Consider the following 18,937-nt stretch of genomic DNA (forward strand, 5'->3'; position numbering starts at 1 on the left):
TGACATCCCCTCGAATAACGAAAAATTCATTTTTCATTTTTTGAGTGCCCAAAATGAGTTTTTTTATGAAGGACCTACCATATATTTGTTGCAAAATTGTACCAAATCAATTTTCTAGAATACTAGGACATATTTAATGCACAATTGACCAAATGGTTGGGTGTAAAAAGTTTTGATCCACCTCTCGTGAAAAAGACAAATTTCCACCGACTCAGCTGGAAGCGGGTCAAATTTGAACTGTAGCTACCTCGTAGTTTGCTCTTTGTTTTTTTCAAAAATCATTTCTAGGTACATAAGTATCTATTTAATCAGAGAAACACCAAAAAAATTCCAAGATTCAACCACTAGCTAGGAACGGTCATTCCCGCCGTTTTGACCGCATTTTGAAACGGGCATAAAAAATTCAAAAAAATCAAAAAATTGGAAAACCTTCGCATAGTGTCATTATATGTGATCAAGTTACCAGGAAAAATAATAAACTTGTAATACGGCAATTCTTTTAAAAAAGTGTTCTCAGAAATGAGCTATGATCTGTGAAGATTCATGGCTTTTAAGCGAAATGATCAATCTTATGGCCACATTCATGGCATAGTTTGTTCAAATGATCTCATATTATGCACAAGGGTGCATATTGAAATGACAAACAACGTTGCCTAAGGAAGTTTTCATTTTCTTTGGACGGAAATTTCATTTTTCATTTTTTGAGTGCCCAAAAGGAGGTTTTTTTGTGAAGAACCTACCAAATAATTGTTGCAAAATTGGACCAAATAATTTTTCTAAAATACTAGGCCATATTTAATGCACAATTGACCAAATGGTTGGGTGTAAAAAGTTTTTATCCACCTCTCGTGAAAAAGACAAATTTCCGCCGATTTAGCTGGAAGCGGGTCAAATTTGAACTGTAGCTGCCTTATAGTTTGCTCTTTATTTTTTCCAAAAATCATTTCTAGATACATAAGTATCTATTTAATCAGAGAAACACCAAAAAAATTCCAAGATTCAACCACTAGCTAGGAACGGTCATTCCCGCCGTTTTGACCGCATTTTGAAACGGGCATAAAAAATTCAAAAAAAATCAAAAAATTGGGAAACCTTCGCATTGTGTCATTATATGTGGCCAAGTTCCCAGGAAAAATAATAAACTTGTAACACAGCAATTATTTTAAAAAAGTGTTCTCAGAAACGAGCTATCACGTGTGGAGATCAATGGCTTTCAAGCCAAATGATCAATCTTATGACCACATTCATGGCATAGTTTGTTCAAATGATCTCAAATTGTGCACAAGGGTGCATGTTGGAATGGAAAACAATATTGCCTAAGGAAGTTTTCATTTTCTTTGGACGAAAAAACCATTTTCCATTTTCCGAGTGCCCAAAAGGAGGTTTTTTTTGTGAAGGACCTCCCAAATAATTGTTGCAAAATTGGACCAAATCATTTTTCTAAAATACTAGGACATATTTAATGCACAATTTACCAAATGGTTGGGTGTAAAAAGTTTTGATCCACCTCTCGTGAAAAAGACAAATTTCCGCCGATTTAGTTGGAAGCGGGTCAAATTTGAACTATAGCTGCCTTATAGTTTGCTCTTTATTTTTTCCAAAAATCATTTCTAGGTACATAAGTATCTATTTAATCAGAGAAACACCAAAAAAATTTCAAGATTCAACCACTAGCTAGGAACAGTCATTCCCGCCGTTTTGACCGCATTTTGAAACGGGCATAAAAAATTCAAAAAAAATCAAATAATTGGGAAACCTTCGCATTGTGTCATTATATGTGGCCAAGTTCCCAGAAAAATAACAAACTTGTAATATGACAATTATTTTAAAAAAGTGTTCTCAGAAACGAGCTATCACGTGTGGAGATCAATGGCTTTCAAGCCAAATGATCAATCTTATGGCCACATTCATGGCATAGTTTGTTCAAATGATCTCATATTGTGCACAAGGGTGCATATTGGAATGGCAAACAATGTTGCCTAAGGAAGTTTTTATTTTCTTTGGACGAAAAAACCATTTTCCATTTTTCGAGTGCCCAAAAGGAGGTTTTTTTGTGAAGGACCTCCCAAATAATTGTTGCAAAATTGGACCAAATCAATTTTCTAAAATACTAGTACATATTTAATGCACAATTGACAAAATGGTTGGGTGTAAAAAGTTTTGATCCACCTCTCGTGAAAAAGACAAATTTCCGCCGATTCAGTTGGAAGCGGGTCAAATTTGAACTACAGCTGCCTCATAGTTTGCTATTTATTTTTTCCAAAAATCATTTCTAGTTACATAACTACATATTTAATCATAAATACATGGTTTGGTGGCGATACGTCGAGGTTTGGGCGGTGGCCGAGGGCCCCAACTCTAGAGCGCGTAAACTCGCATGCCCGCCGCGTGGTCACCGCGTGACCGTGGCATTGCCATGTGTTCTGGGCGGCCTGGGCATGTCTAGTGGGTTGGGCACTCCCCAGGTAGGTGCTAGGAATAAAATTACAACATAAGATTCTCACGAGGAGACCGATCGATGCTCAAACATGAATTAGCAGCCAAGTGTTTGATTAGCGGTACGGGAAATATACATGGCTAATGGGCGTGAGTTTTGGCTGAGGATGATCAGTTACTAAGAAGACCATCTTCACAAATTTTCAGCTCAAAAGGAGGAGCCTAGGTGGTACTTGCTTTGCAAAGTACCACACTGGACATAAATACGAATGTTGAAGCTGGGCTCAAATGAATGAATGGATTGAGCTGGCATTTGGTGGAGGATGGTTATTTGGGCATAGGAAAGCACCGTAGAAAATGGATACTATTTGGACATGCCAAAGTGGTACTTACTTCACAAAGTGTTGTTCTGAATAAAATAGGAAAATGAATATTGTTGAATTATTTTAGAACTAGGCAAGGAAGGTTTTTTTTACATATTTGACGAAGATATGACCCAAAGAATTTATGAGATTTTTTTGGGAATTTTGGGAATGACAAAAATATAGGTTGCTTCACAACCTGGGGCAAAAATTGCCACATGGACATGACACATAGGCAAAACTGATGAGGTGGCGCCTAGTCATAGCAACCCACCACAATTTACAAGGTTATGACCATCTATATTGGTCGTGATCAGCTAGAAATAAGGCAGCGGACCAGTGCTATCTGCTTTATGACCATTTCGTGTAAGGAAATTACGACCTTTCTGACCAAAATAGTCGTTATAGTTTAGGGTTTGGAGCCCCCCGAACAGCTTTTGACCAATTGGTCTAAAATAGTCATAGATCTATGACCAATTCTTCCAGGGTCACTGACAGAAGGTCACTAGTTGACATATTTCTTGTAGTGCATATTCCACCTCGATAATATCGTAGCGGTGCTTAGGCGAAGCCCTGCGTCGGTAGCATCATCATCACCGTCACCACGCCTTCGTGCTGACGGAACTCTCCCTCAAAGCTCGGCCAGATCGGAGTTCGAGGGACGTCATCGAGCTGAACGTGTGCTGAACTCGGAGGTGCCGTAAGTTCGGTGCTCGGATCGATCGGATCGTGAAGACGTACGACTACATCAACCGCGTTGTGCTAACGCTTCCGCTTTCGGTCTACGAGGGTACGTGGACACACTCTCCCCTCTCGTTGCTATGCATCACCATGATCCTGTGTGTGCGTAGGAATTTTTTTGAAATTACTACGTTCCCAAACAGTGGCATCCGAGCCTGGTTTTATGCGTAGATGTTTATGCATGAGTAGAACACAAGTGAGTTGTGGGCGATACGGGTCATACTGCTTACCAGCATGTCATACTTTGGTTCGGCGGTATTGTTGGATGAAGCGGCCCGGACCGACATTACGCGTACGCTTACGCGAGACTGGTTCTACCGACGTGCTTTTCACACAGGTGGCTGGCGGGTGTCAGTTTCTCCAACTTTAGTTGAACCGAGTGTGGCTACGCCCGGTCCTTGAGAAGGTTAAAACAACACTAACTTGACGAACTATCGTTGTGGTTTTGATGCGTAGGTAAGAACGGTTCTTGCTCAGCCCGTAGCAGCCATGTGAAACTTGCAACAACAAAGTAGAGGACGTCTAACTTGTTTTTGCAGGGCATGTTGTGATGTGATATGGCCAAGGCATGATGCTATATTTTATTGTATGAAATGATCATGTTTTGTAACCGAGTTATCGGCAACTGGCAGGAGCCATATGGTTGTCGCTTTATTGTATGCAATGCAATCGCCCTGTAATGCTTTACTTTATCACTAAGCGATAGCGATAGTCGTAGAAGCAATAGTTGGCGAGACGACAACGATGCTACGATGGAGATCAAGGTGTCGCGCCTGTGACGATGGTGATCATGACGGTTCTTCGGAGATGGAGATCACAAGCACAGGATGATGATGGCCATATCATATCACTTATATTGATTGCATGTGATGTTTATCTTTTATGCATCTTATTTTGCTTTGATTGACGGTAGCATTATAAGATGATCTCTCACTAAATTTCAAGATAAAAGTGTTCTCCCTGAGTATGCACCGTTGCCAAAGTTCGTCATGCCGAGACACCACGTGATGATCGGGTGTGATAAGCTCTACGTTCATCTACAACGGGTGCAAGCCAGTTTTGCACACGCAGAATACTCGGGTTAAACTTGACGAGCCTAGCATATACAGATATGGCCTCGGAACACTGAGACCGAAAGGTCGAGCGTGAATCATATAGTAGATATGATCAACATAGTGATGTTCACCATTGAAAACTACTCCATCTCACGTGATGATCGGACATGGTTTAGTTGATTTGGATCACGTGATCACTTAGATGATTAGAGGGATGTATATCTAAGTGGGAGTTCTTAAGTAATATGATTAATTGAACTTAAATTTATCATGAACTTAGTACCTGATAGTATTTTGCTTGTCTATGTTGATTGTAGATAGATGGCCCGTGATGTTGTTCCGTTGAATTTTAATGCGTTCCTTGAGAAAGCAAAGTTGGAAGATGATGGTAGCAATTACACGGACTGGGTCCGTAACCTGAGGATTATCCTCATTGCTGCGCAGAAGAATTATGTCCTGGAAGCACCGCTGGGTGCCAGGCCTGCTGCAGATGCAACAGACGACCTTAAGAATGCCTGGCAGAGCAAAGCTGATGACTACTCAATAGTTCAGTATGCCATGCTTTACGGCTTAGAACCGGGACTTCAACGACGTTTTGAACGTCATGGAGCATATGAGATGTTCCAGGGGTTGAAGTTAATATTTCAAGCAAATGCCCGAATTGAGAGATATGAAGTCTCCAATAAGTTCTACAGCTGCAAGATTGAGGAGAATAGTTCTGTCAGTGAACATATACTCAAAATGTCTGGGTATAACAATCACTTGATTCAACTGGGAGTTAATCTTCCGGATGATAGTGTCATTGACAGAATTCTTCCATCACTGCCACCAAGCTACAAGAGCTTCGTGATGAACTATAATATGCAAGGGATGGATAAGACAATTCCCGAGCTCTTCGCAATGCTAAAGGCTGCGGAGGTAGAAATCAAAAAGGAGCATCAAGTGTTGATGTCAACAAGACCACCAGTTTCAAGAAAAAGGGCAAAGGGAAGAAGAAGGGGAACTTCAAGAAGAACAACAAACAAATTGCTGCTCAAGAGAAGAAACCCAAGTCTGGACCTAAGTCTGAGACTGAGTGCTTCTACTGCAAGCAGACTGGACACCGGAAGCGGAACTGCCCCAAGTATTTGGTGGATAAGAAGGATGGCAAGGTGAAGAAAGGTCTATGTGATATACATGTTATTGATGTGTACCTTACTAGAGCTCGGAGTAGCACCTGGGTATTTGATACTGGTTCTGTTGCTAATATTTGCAACTCGAAACAGGGACTACGGATTAAGCGAAGACTGGCTAAGGACGAGGTGACAATGCGCGTGGGAAATGGTTCCAAAGTCGATGTGATCGCCGTCGGCACGCTACCTCTACATCTACCTTCGGGATTAGTTTTAGACCTGAATAATTGTTATTTGGTGCTAGCGTTGAGCATGAACATTATATCTGGATCTTGTTTGATGCGAGACGGTTATTCATTTAAATCTGAGAATAATGGTTGTTCTATTTATATGAGTAATATCTTTTATGGTCATGCACCCTTGAAGAGTGGTCTATTTTTGTTGAATCTTGAAAGTAATGATACACATATTCATAATGTTGAAGCCAAAAGATGCAGAGTTGATAATGATAGTGCAACTTATTTGTGGCACTGCCGTTTGGGTCATATTGGTGTAAAGCGCATGAAGAAAACTCCATACTGATGGACTTTTGGAATCACTTGATTATGAATCACTTGGTACTTGCGAACCATGCCTCATGGGCAAGATGACTAAAACGCCGTTCTCCGGAACTATGGAGCGAGCAACTGATTTGTTGGAGATCATACATACTGATGTATGTGGTCCAATGAATGTTGAGGCTCCCGGCGGGTATCGTTATTTTCTCACCTTCACAGATGATTTTAGTAGATATGGGTATATCTACTTAATGAAACATAAGTCCGAAACATTTGAAAAGTTCAAAGAATTTCAGAGTGAAGTGGAAAATCATCGTAACAAGAAAATAAAGTTTCTACGATTTGATCGTGGAGGAGAATATTTGAGTTACGAGTTTGGTCTACATTTGAAACAATGTGGAATAGTTTCGCAACTCACGCCACCCGGAACACCACAGCGTAATGGTGTGTCCGAACGTCGTAATCGTACTTTACTAGATATGGTGCGATCTATGATGTCTCTTACTGATTTACCGCTATCGTTTTGGGGTTATGCTTTAGAGACGGCTGCATTCACGTTAAATAGGGCACCATCAAAATCCGTTGAGACGACGCCTTATGAACTATGGTTTGGCAAGAAACCAAAGTTGTCGTTTCTTAAAGTTTGGGGCTGCGATGCTTATGTGAAAAGGCTTCAACCTGATAAGCTCGAACCCAAATCAGAGAAATGTGTCTTCATAGGATACCCAAAGGAAACTGTTGGGTACACCTTCTATCACAGATCCGAAGGCAAGACATTCGTTGCCAAGAATGGATCCTTTCTAGAGAAGGAGTTTCTCTCGAAAGAAGTGAGTGGGAGGAAAGTAGAACTTGATGAGGTAACTGTACCTGCTCCCTTATTGGAAAGTAGTTCATCACAGAAACCGGTTCCTATGACACCTACACCAATTAGTGAGGAAGCTAATGATATCGATCATGAAACTTCAGATCAAGTTACTACTGAGCCTCGTAGGTCAACCAGAGTAAGATCCGCACCAGAGTGGTACGGTAATCCTATTTTGGAGGTCATGTTACTTGACCAAGGTGAACCTACGAACTATGAAGAAGCGATGGTGAGCCCAGATTCCGCAAAATGGCTTGAGGCCATGAAATCTGAGATGGGATCCATGTATGAGAACAAAGTGTGGACTTTGGTTGACTTGCTCGATGATCGGCAAGCCATTGAGAATAAATGGATCTTCAAGAAGAAGACTGACGCTGACGGTAATGTTACTGTCTATAAAGCTCGACTTGTTGCAAAAGGTTTTCGACAAGTTCAAGGGATTGACTACGATGAGACTTTCTCACCCGTAGCAATGCTTAAGTCTGTCCAAATCATGTTAGCAATTGCTGCATTTTATGATTATGAAATTTGGCAAATGGATGTCAAAACTGCATTCCTGAATGGATTTGTGGAAGAAGAGTTGTATATGATGCAACCAGAAGATTTTGTCGATCCAAAGGGAGCTAACAAAGTGTGCAAGCTCTAGCGATCCATTTACGGACTGGTGTAAGCCTCTCGGAGTTGGAATAAACGTTTTGATAGTGTGATCAAAGCATATGGTTTTATACAGACTTTTGGAGAAGCCTGTATTTACAAGAAAGTGAGTGGGAGCTCTGTAGCATTTCTGATATTATATGTGGATGACATATTGCTGATTGGAAATGATATAGAATTTATGGATAGCATAAAAGGATACTTGAATAAAAGTTTTTCAATGAAAGACCTCGGTGAAGCTGCTTACATATTAGGCATCAAGATCTATAGAGATAAATCAAGACGCTTGATAGGACTGTTGGGAATCGTAGCATAATTTAAAATTTTCCTACGCTCACCAAGATGCATCTATGGAGTCTACTAGCAACGAGGGGAAAGGAGTGCATCTACATACCCTTGTAGATCGCGAGCGGAAGCGTTCCAATGAACGTGGATGACGGAGTCGTACTCGCCGTGATCCAAATCACCGATGACCGAGTGCCAAACGGACGGCACCTCCGCGTTCAACACACGTACGGTGCAGCGACGTCTCCTCCTTCTTGATCCAGCAAGGGGGAAGGGGAGGTTGATGGAGATCCAGCAGCACGACGGCGTGGTGGTGGATGTAGCGGGTCTCCGCAGGGCTACGCCGAGCTTCTACGAGAGAGAGAGAGGTGTTGCAGGGGAGGAGGGAGGCGCCCAAGGCTGTTGTGTGCTGCCCTCCCTCCCCCCCTTTATATAGGCCCCCTGAGGGGGGCGCCGGCCCTGGAGATCAGATCCAAGGGGGGGCGGCGGCCAAGTGGGGGGGGGGAAGGGGTGCCTTGCCCCCCAAGGCAAGGGGGAACTCCCCCCCTAGGGTTCCCAACCCTAGGCGCATGGGGGGAGGCCCAAGGGGGGCGCCCCAGCCCACTAGGGGCTGGTTCCCTTCCACTTTCAGCCCACGGGGCCCTCCGGGACAGGTGGCCCCACCCGGTGGACCCCCGGGACCCTTCCGGTGGTCCCGGTACAATACCGATAACCCCCGAAACTTTCCCGGTGGCCGAAACTGGACTTCCTATATATAATTCTTCACCTCCGGACCATTCCGGAACCTCTCATGACGTCCGGGATCTCATCCGGGACTCCGAACAACTTTCGGGTTTCCGCATACATATATCTCTACAACCCTAGCGTCACCGGACCTTAAGTGTGTAGACCCTACGAGTTCGGGAGACATGCAGACATGACCGAGACGCCTCTCCGGTCAATAACCAACAGCGGGATCTGGATACCCATGTTGGCTCCCACATGCTCCACGATGATCTCATCGGATGAACCACGGTGTCGAGGATTCAATCAATCCATATGCAATTCCCTTTGTCAATCGGTATGTTACTTGCCCGAGATTCGATCGTCGGTATCCCAATACCTTGTTCAATCTCGTTACCGGCAAGTCTCTTTACTCGTACCGCAATGCATGATCCCGTGACTAACGCCTTAGTCACATTGAGCTCATTATGATGATGCATTACCGAGTGGGCCCAGAGATACCTCTCCGTCATACGGAGTGACAAATCCCAGTCTCGATCCGTGCCAACCCAACAGACACTTTCGGAGATACCCGTAGTGCACCTTTATAGTCACCCAGTTACGTTGTGACGTTTGGCACACCCAAAGCACTCCTACGGTATCCGGGAGTTGCACGATCTCATGGTCTAAGGAAAAGATACTTGACATTGGAAAAGCTCTAGCAAACGAAACTACATGATCTTTTATGCTATGCTTAGGATTGGGTCTTGTCCATCACATCATTCTCCTAATGATGTGATCCCGTTATCAATGACATCCAATGTCCATAGTCAGGAAACCGTGACTATCTGTTGATCAACGAGCTAGTCAACTAGAGGCTTACTAGGGACAGGTTGTGGTCTATGTATTCACACATGTATCACGATTTCCGGACAATACAATTATAGCATGAATAATAGACAATTACCATGAACAAAGAAATATAATAATAACCATTTATTATTGCCTCTAGGGCATATTTCCAACAAGGACTTTCACAAAGCACATACCTTGACAAAGTTTTGAAGAAGTTCAAAATGGATCAAGCAAAGAAAGGGTTCTTGCCTGTGTTACAAGGTGTGAAGTTGAGTCAGACTCAATGCCCGACCACTGCAGAAGATAGAGAGAAAATGAAAGATGTTCCCTATGCTTCAGCCATAGGCTCTATCATGTATGCAATGTTGTGTACCAGACCTGATGTGTGTCTTGCTATTAGCCTAGCAGGGAGGTACCAAAGTAATCCAGGAGTGGATCACTGGACAACGGTCAAGAACATCCTGAAATACCTGAAAAGGACTAAGGATATGTTTCTCGTTTATGGAGGTGACGAAGAGCTCTTACGTTGATGCAAGCTTTGACACTGATCCGAACGATTCTAAATCGCAAACCAGATACGTGTTTACATTGAACAGTGGAGCTGTCAATTGGTGTAGTTCTAAACAAAGCGTCGTGGCGGGATCTACGTGTGAAGCGGAGTACATAGCTGCTTCGGAAGCAGCAAATGAAGGAGTCTGGATGAAGGAGTTCATATCCGATCTAGGTGTCATACCTAGTGCATCCGGTCCAATGAAAATCTTTTGTGACAATACTGGTGCAATTGCCTTGGCAAAGGAATCCAGATTTCACAAGAGAACCAAGCACATCAAGAGATGATTCAATTCTATCCGGGACCAAGTCCAGGTGGGAGACATAGAGATTTGCGAGATACATACGGATCTGAATGTTGCAGACCCGTTGACTAAGCCTCTTCCACGAGCAAAACATGATCAGCACCAAAACTCCATGGGTGTTAGAATCATTACTGTGTAATCTAGATTATTGACTCTAGTGCAAGTGGGAGACTGAAGGAAATATGCCCTAGAGGCAATAATAAAGTTATTATTTATTTCCTCATATCATGATAAATGTTTATTATTCATGCTAGAATTGTATTAACCGGAAACATAATACATGTGTGAATACATAGACAAACATAGTGTCACTAGTATGCCTCTACTTGACTAGCTCGTTGATCGAAGATGGTTAATTTTCCTAGACATGGACATGAGTTGTCATTTGATTAACGGGATCACATTATTAGGAGAATAATGTGATTGACTTGACCCATTCCGTTAGCTTAGCACTTGATCGTTTAGTATGTTGCTATTGCTTTCTTCATGATACATGTTCCTATGACTATGAGATTATGCAACTCCCGTTTACCGGAGGAACACTTTGTGTGCTACCAAACGTCACAATGTAACTGGGTGATTATAAAGGTGCTCTACAGGTGTCTCCGAAGGTACTTGTTAGGTTGGCGTATTTCGAGATTAGGATTTGTCACTCCGATTGTCGGAGAGGTATCTCTAGGCCCTCTCGGTAATGCACATCACTATAAGCCTTGCAAGCATTGTGACTAATGAGTTAGTTGCGAGATGATGTATTACGGAACGAGTAAAGAGACTTGCCGGTAACGAGATTGAACTAGGTATTGAGATACCGACGATCGAATCTCGGGCAAGTAACATACCGATGACAAAGGGAACAATGTATGTTGTTATGCGGTTTGACCGATAAAGATCTTCGTAGAATATGTAGGAGCCAATATGAGCATCCAGGTTCCGCTATTGGTTATTGCCCGAAGACGTGTCTCGGTCATGTCTACATAGTTCTCGAACCCGTAGGGTCTGCACGCTTAAAGTTAGATGACGATCGATATTACGAGTTTTGTGTTTTGATGTACCGAAGGTAGTTCGGAGTCCCGGATATGATCACGGACATGACGACGAGTCTCGAAATGGTCGAGACATAAAGATCGATATATTGGACGACTATGTTCGGACACCGGAATGGTTTCGGGGAGTTTCGGACACATACCGGAGTACCGGGGGGTTACCGGAACCCCCCAGGGAGACTAATGGGCCTATTGTGCCCTAGTGGAGAAGAGGAGGGGCGGCCAAGGGCAGCCGCGCGCCCCCTTCCCCCACAGTCCGAATTGGACAAGGAGGGGGGGCGCCCCCTTTCCTTTCCCCCTCTCTCCTTCCCCCTCCTCTCCTACTCCCACTTGGAAGAGGGGAGTCCTACTCCCGGTGGGAGTAGCACTCCTCATGGGAGCGCCTAGGGTGGCCGGCCCCCTCCCCCTCCTCCACTCCTTTATATACGGGGAGGGGGCACCCCTTGGAGACACAACAATTGATCTCTTGATCTCTTAGCCGTGTGCGGTGCCCCCCTCCACCATATTCCACCTCGATAATATCGTAGCGGTGCTTAGGGGAAGCCCTGCGTCGGTAGCATCATCATCACCGTCACCACGCCATCGTCCTGACGGAACTCTCCCTCAAAGCTTGAATGGATCGGAGTTCGAGGGACGTCATCGAGCTGAACGTGTGCTGAACTCGGAGGTGCCGTACGTTCGGTACTCGGACCGGTTGGATCGTGAAGACGTACGACTACATCAACCGCGTTGTGCTAACGCTTCCGCTTTCGGTCTACGAGGGTACGTGGACACACTCTTCCCTCTCGTTGCTATGCATCACCATGATCCTGTGTGTGCGTAGGAAATTTTTTGAAATTACTACGTTCCCCAACAAATCGCATCCGGCATAATTATCCATCACCGATCCAATGCCTACGAGCTTTTCACATATTGATCTTTGCTTAGTTACTTTATCGTTGCCACTGTTACAATTACTACAAAACTGCTACTGTTACTTTTGCCACCGTTACTGTTACTTTCATACTACTTTGCTACTAAATACTTTGTTGTAGATATTAAGTTATCCAGGTGTGGTTGAATTGACAACTCAACTGCTAATACTTGAGAATATTCTTTGGCTCCCCTTGTGTCGAATCAATAAATTTGGGTTGAATACTCTACCCTCGAAAACTGTTGCGATCCCCTATACTTGTGGGTTATCAGGAGCCCGCATGAAAAACGGAAGGTTAGAAGGGGGGTGGACTTCTTTCGAAACATCCTAGCATTTCTCTTGTTCCAAAGAACCCAACAATTTGTTTCAAAAAAAAAAGAACCCAACAAACAAGTATGGTGAAAGAAGTCAAAGCCTTCCGGTGTGCGGTATTTGGCTTCGACATACTGACCCACCAACTCTTCGTACTTCGCTCGTTGCCCACCTATTAGTCTCAAGTGCACCTAGGCCCAGCCATTCCTTCACCATTCGCCAAACCCGCACCGTGTACCGACATTTGTAGAACAGGTGGGCGGATGTTTGGTTTTCCTGCCTGCAAAGGGTGCATAGACCGCAATTTTCCCATCCTCTCTTTGCCAATCTGTTAACCGTCCTCCCGGCTTCATTCTCAAATTTGAAAGAACAAAGAGTTGAATGCTTTGAGATAATAAATAATTCTTTCAAAAAAGATAAAATAAATAATTTCTGCATGAAAATGATCAAAGAAACATTCGACATTCTGTTTATTTCTTCTTGACATTTTATGATTTTTTTTGCTTTTCTCTTCATAACTTTTTCTTATTTGCTGCCCATACTGAAAATTAAGCTAGGCCGAACTAGGTAATACTACTACACAATACATCCTCTCGTACCCCTTGGCTCGTGACCAAGAGCGCTCAGGCGATAGGGTTTCCCTGCCTTGCGTCGGTGTTATCGTTTGTCTGTCTCATCTTCTGTGGCCTTAAGGCTATGGAGGGGCGGTGGATTCCGGCCCGTCCTTACGGGAGGACTTCATTTTTAGGTTTTTTTTTTAGTTTTGTTAGGATTTATGTCTTGCTCAGAAAGGCAAGGCTGTGGAGGCTCCCTGAAGATGAAATAAGATTCTTCCTGCCTAACCCCTATCCGGATCGTGTTCCTAGTGTGTGAAATGTGTCTCTAGGGAATCTTGCGGGATTAGATCGGCGTCTTCGATAGATCCACTTGGGTTCGGTCTTCGTTTGCCTGGGTTGGTGTGTCTACATGTTGGATCTTTTCAATCAATTTACGGTTCTCTTCATTGGCGGCGGTTTCTATTCTGGTGCGCTAGTCTTGTCGGACTTTGGCACGACGACTGCTCGACTATCTACTACAAGGTTTGTCCCGCTACGGTAAAGGAGGGGCGATGATGGAGGCGCGCCTCAGCTCACTTCAATGATTGTAGTCGTTGCTAGATGGTCTATGAATCTGGATATAATTGTTGTAACCTATGGTGTTTTTTTTATCTTGATAGTTAATGAATAGATCGAAGTTTTTCTAAAAAATGAAAATGCAGGATAATTGAGTGCCCGTACTAATAGTTAGGTAATCACTGTTAGGTGATATACGAATCTGGATGTAATCATTGTTATTTCTGGTGTTCTTTGTACTGTCTTTAACAGTTGATGCATAGATCCAATTTTCCAAGAAAAAAAAAGAAACTGCATGATAATTTAGTGCCCGTACTGAGAGTTTGGTAATAATCAAAGAACTCCCGTGATTATTCTCTGCACAAAGCGCAGGTGGAAACGTGCCGGTGACGGTGCAACGTGCCGAAAGGCCCGAGTCGAGATCATTTTTCTGACCATCTTTTATGGGACGTCCCTTTCCTTTTGCACCGGCCAAGGGAAAATGATTAGCGCCCACCCTGGCCCACCACCGCCGCCGAGACAAGACGTCCAGTTCACGCCGGGCCAGACGACAGTTCTATGCTCTGACATGTGATCAGTCCCACAGTCCCCACTTGTTCTTAGGAAGATTTAGTGCTTGTTTGAAACACAGCTGTTGAACGAGGTCTCTGTGACTTATGAGAAACAGCAATTTTTTTCACAAAAAATTAAACGCAGTACTGTACACATGAAACTTAAGCATCGATGAACTGGACATGGACGAGGAGGAGGCAGAGGTGGCCATGGCGGCGACCGGCGAGGCCAAAAAAGAAGACCTTGCTAGAGTGGTTACGGTGGAATGGCGGTGACTATTTTTTTTCTTGAATACGCACGAGAGAGTGTGTATCATTCATTAGAGAAGAAAGGGTACGAAACCCATGTCCACCGTTACAGGGTTATTTACAAGCGGATTTCCCGCCTACCCTCTGACTACCAAAGGCTACTACTCGCTCACATCCCACACAACTCGAGCTACCTCAAACCCTATGTTATCCTCCTTGAAGAGACCTGCTTTCGCCCATAGATGTCCTTCCTCGTGAATCCGTTGCATGGCGTGTTGAAACGACGACGTTGCTCCATTAAACACCACATCGTTCCTATGTTTCCATATTGTCCACATGACCAGCAGACATTTAGCTCTATGCGCTTTCCGGTTAGCCGAGGCATCCTCCTGCCGCAAACACCATTGCTCAAGCGATTCCCCATGTCTGGGCTGAACCTCCACCTTGTTGGCAAGTCTGCTCACCGCCAGCCAAATCTGTTTCGCAAAGCTACATTCCAACATCAGGTGTTGCATAGACTCTTGTTGCTGATCACACATGGGACAGGCTGCTTGGTGAGGTAGGCCGCGCCGTGCAAGCCTATCTGACGTCCAACATCTATCCTTTAAGGCCAGCCAACTGAAAAAACGACACCGTAGCGGTGCCTTGGATTGCCAGGTGAAGTCCGCAGTTGGTGAAACTTGTCGTCCGGAGAACCTCGCCGCATATGCCGAACGAGTTGAAAAACATCCACTGCTCTCCCATGCCCAGGTCACAGAGTCTTGACTTTCATTATCGAGTGTAATGCTTGAGACGCAAGTCCACAGGAGGAGGTATTGATCCAGTGCCTCCGGTGACTATAACACAACAACGACGGTAGCGGAGGCCTAGCCGGGGTTAGAGCTCAGGGTGGAGACGACCCGGGAAGAGTTTTGTTAGAGCATCTCCAGCCGCACCCCCAGCAGCCCCCCTCCCCCCCCCCAAGGCGCCTTTTCTTTCGCCGGCGCAAAAAAAAATCGCCCAGTCGCGCCCCCAGACGCCGAATTCCGCCGGTTCGGGCCATTTTTTGGCCCGGCGATTCCAGGCCGAACCCAGCGCACTGGGGGCACTTGGGGGCTCCGAGGGAAGGGAAAGTGGCGCGTGGACCACCACTATCAGGCGAGAAACGCATTTTCCCCGCCTAGACTCGACCCGCGTGTGGCAGAACGCCACTCCCCTTTCGCCGCCCTGCCGATACCGGTGCCACCTCCCTGCCCACAGCCGCTGCTCCGCCGCTAGAAAGGCCACCCCTCCCCCCCCCCCCCCCCCCCGCCGGAAAGAGAGGGTTTCGCTGCAACAGCCTCCATCCCGCTCCTGGCTGAGCTTTCCAGGACTCCGACCACGCAGGCAAGGGTACCAGCAGCTACCTGCCCACCACGCCCGCGAGGTGTTCGGCGATGGACTCCGACAACAAGGAGGCGTTTGCGACTCTGATGGAGGAGGAAGCCGAGGCCGACACCAACGACGAAGAGCACCTCATGATCCTTGCCGCTCTGGCAGGCCTGTTCGCGAAGAATGCAAAGTCACGGCGAGGTGGCTCGACGCTGGGCCATCGCAAGAGCAAGCAGAGGCATCGAATGGACGACTATTGCTTGCTCTACGCCGACTACTTCGTTGACGCTCCACGGTGAGAAAGTATTTCGGCGCCGTTATCGGATGAGCAGGAAGATCTTCCTCAAGATTGTGAATGCCATCCGGGAGTTCGACAACTATTTGATTTGCAAGAAGGATTGCACCGGCACAGTTGGATTCTTCTCACTCCAGAAGTGCACGGTGGCTATGAGGATGCTTGCATACGGAGCTCCTGGTGATACACATGAAGACTATGGACGCATGGCCGAGTCCACCACCATTGAGTGTTTGTACAAGTTCTGCAGGGTAGTGGTGGAAGTGTTTGGACCACAATACTTGCGATCACCCAATGCTGAAGACACTGCTCGAATCCTAGCACAAAATGAAGCAAGAGGATTTCCTGGGATGCTTGGAAGCATCGACTGCATGCATTGGGCATGGAAAAACCGTCCATTTGCTTGGCAGGGGATGTACAAAGGCGCGAAAGGAGCTTGCAGTGTGGTACTTGAGGCAGTAGCTACACAGGACCTCTAGATTTGGCACTCCTTCTTTAGTATGCCAGGAACTCACAATGACATCAATGTCCTGCAGTGCTCAAATGTCTTTTCCAAGCTTGTTAAAGGTCATGCTCCTCCGATGAACTTCGAGGTTAATGGGCGCCACTACAACAAGGGATACTACCTAGCAGATGGCATCTATCCAAGATGGTCAACATTTGTGAAGACTATCTCAAACTCTGTGCCAGGAGGCAAGAACTCCTACTTTGCTAAGTGTCAGGAGGCTTGCAGGAAGGATGTCGAGCGGGCATTTGGTGTGTTCAATATCGATTTGCTGTTGTCAGGTACTCCACTCTGACCTGGTCGAAATCTCAGATGTGGGAGGTGATGAATTGATGTGTCATCTTGCACAACATCATCATTGAGAGTGAGCAGGACGAGCCAGTGTTTGACACTTAACCATATTTCAGGTAGGGTCCTCTTGCAGTTGTTGATCACCAGGTACCAGCAGCATGGGCTGCCTTCCTCAATATGCGTCAGGAGATCCGAGAACCATAGGTGCATCAAGAACTGCAACACGATCTGGTGGAGCACCTACGGAGGCTCAAGGGCAACGCCTAGTTCAATGTGTTTTAATTTGTATTTGAATTATGAGCTTGCTTCGTTGAACTATTTGATTTGTATTGATTTCTGTAATGAACTATGTGATAAAAATTTATTTTTTGTTTAATTTGTGCCGAAGTGTAACGAATTTGTGCCAAATCTGAGTTGGAACTCGGCGGCTGGGGGGGGGGGATTTGGGGGGCGGCTGGGATCTGGAGCCCCCCCCCCCCCCACACGCCGAAAATAGGGCCGGCAAGCCCCCAAGAGGCGCTATTTTTCGCCCTTGGGGGGGTGGGGGCGAACGGCTGGAGATGCTCTTAGATGAAAGGCTCACCATGGGACATTACATGTTGTCAACGGCGACAACATTGACGCACATGTGTCGGCAAATCTATCTGTGGACCCTATTAATAAAAAATTTACTCCCTCCTTCCCATAATGTAGTGTCAAAAACGTCTTACAATATGAGACGGAGGGAGTATTTTTAAACCTTGAAGGCAAAATCATTGTGAGCAAAGATTTATCCTGCATCTATAGGAGAGGTTCATTTTTAGCAAATTTATCCATACCCTATTAATAAGAAAGGCAAAGAATATTGAAGGTGAGCATCTCCAATGGGCGACGCGCTGTCCGGATGTGTTGCGCCATCCAACGCGGGTCTGTATCAGTCCCCAGGGCGGTTCAGATGTGTTTTCTCCTGCAAACCAGAGACAAACTAGGGGGGGATTTGCAGGAGTCCGGACACGCGGAACGTCGCTCTCTGCCACCCCGACCCACCCAAAAGGAAGGCGGAGCCCGCGCTTTTGTAGCATCCCGTTTTTGCGCCAAAATCCCCCACTCTCTTCTTCCATCCCTGTAGCTCTCCGCCCAATTCCCGCTCTTTTCTCCAACTCTCTCCTTCCTTCCGCCGCTGACGCATGGAACCGCCAGAGAACCTGTCGGAGATGAAGGCGCCGGAGGATCCGAGCATAATGCTCAGCCGGAAGATCAACTCGGCTACATGGCAAACTCGCCGCATCATAGCGAAGGCCGCAAAGGAGGAGAAGCTCAAGAGCGGTTGGCCGCCAGTGGGTCTGGTGGTGGCGTTCGGCATGGAGGTTGTGGCGGATGAGGCGTTCGTGGTGGACGCCGCCAGACGTGCGCGCCACAGTATAGAGTGGTTCAAATTGGACGCCACCAGACGGGCATGCGTGAAGCGCTCGGGCAACAAGGAGGAGAAAAAGGCGGAGAGGTTCAAATCGTTGATGGAGGCGATGGACAAGAAGCTCAAGCTTGAAGAGAGGCGGAGCATGATCGAAGAGAGGAAGGTCGCGCTTGAGGAAAAGAAGTTAAAGATTGCCGCCAATGCGGAGGACGCCAAAATGTTGACCTTCAATGTGGACTCTTTGGATGCCAACGTAAAAATAATCGTGCAATCCATCTGCTACCAGATGTTGCAGCGGCAGAAAGATCAGTTGGCGTAGGCGGAGAATGAGAACGCGGTGGCGACAACACCTTGATCGGGAAGCAGACAACTGGGATTGCCGGTCCGGCAGAGCAGAAAATTGCACCAACCGCGGGACTGATATTCTTTTGCATTCGAGCATGTAAAA

At 45.7% G+C, this 18,937-nt stretch overlaps 1 protein-coding gene across 1 annotated transcript; it reads left to right on the forward strand.

The window, feature by feature from the left end:
* The first annotated feature begins 16,329 nt into the window (after nt 1–16,329).
* On the forward strand, nt 16,330–17,100 carry LOC109755482 (uncharacterized). Its single transcript, XM_040390037.1, has 2 exons — nt 16,330–16,551; nt 16,837–17,100. Exons 1-2 carry the CDS (start codon nt 16,330–16,332, stop codon nt 17,098–17,100), a joined length of 486 nt encoding a protein of 161 aa, XP_040245971.1.
* The last annotated feature ends 1,837 nt before the right edge of the window (nt 17,101–18,937 follow it).

Source organism: Aegilops tauschii, chromosome 5 (assembly GCF_002575655.3).
Source record: "Aegilops tauschii subsp. strangulata cultivar AL8/78 chromosome 5, Aet v6.0, whole genome shotgun sequence".
NCBI classification, from domain to species: Eukaryota; Viridiplantae; Streptophyta; class Magnoliopsida; order Poales; family Poaceae; genus Aegilops; species Aegilops tauschii.

What these genes read in the sequence shown, in the direction of transcription:
- LOC109755482 (XM_040390037.1), top strand. Translation starts at nt 16,330, where the DNA reads ATGAGCAGGAAGATCTTCCTCAAGATTGTGAATGCCATCCGGGAGTTC. An exon ending in GTTTGTACAAGTTCTGCAGG is followed by an intron (nt 16,552 to 16,836) that starts GTAGTGGTGGAA and finishes AATGTCCTGCAG; the next exon opens with TGCTCAAATGTCTTTTCCAA.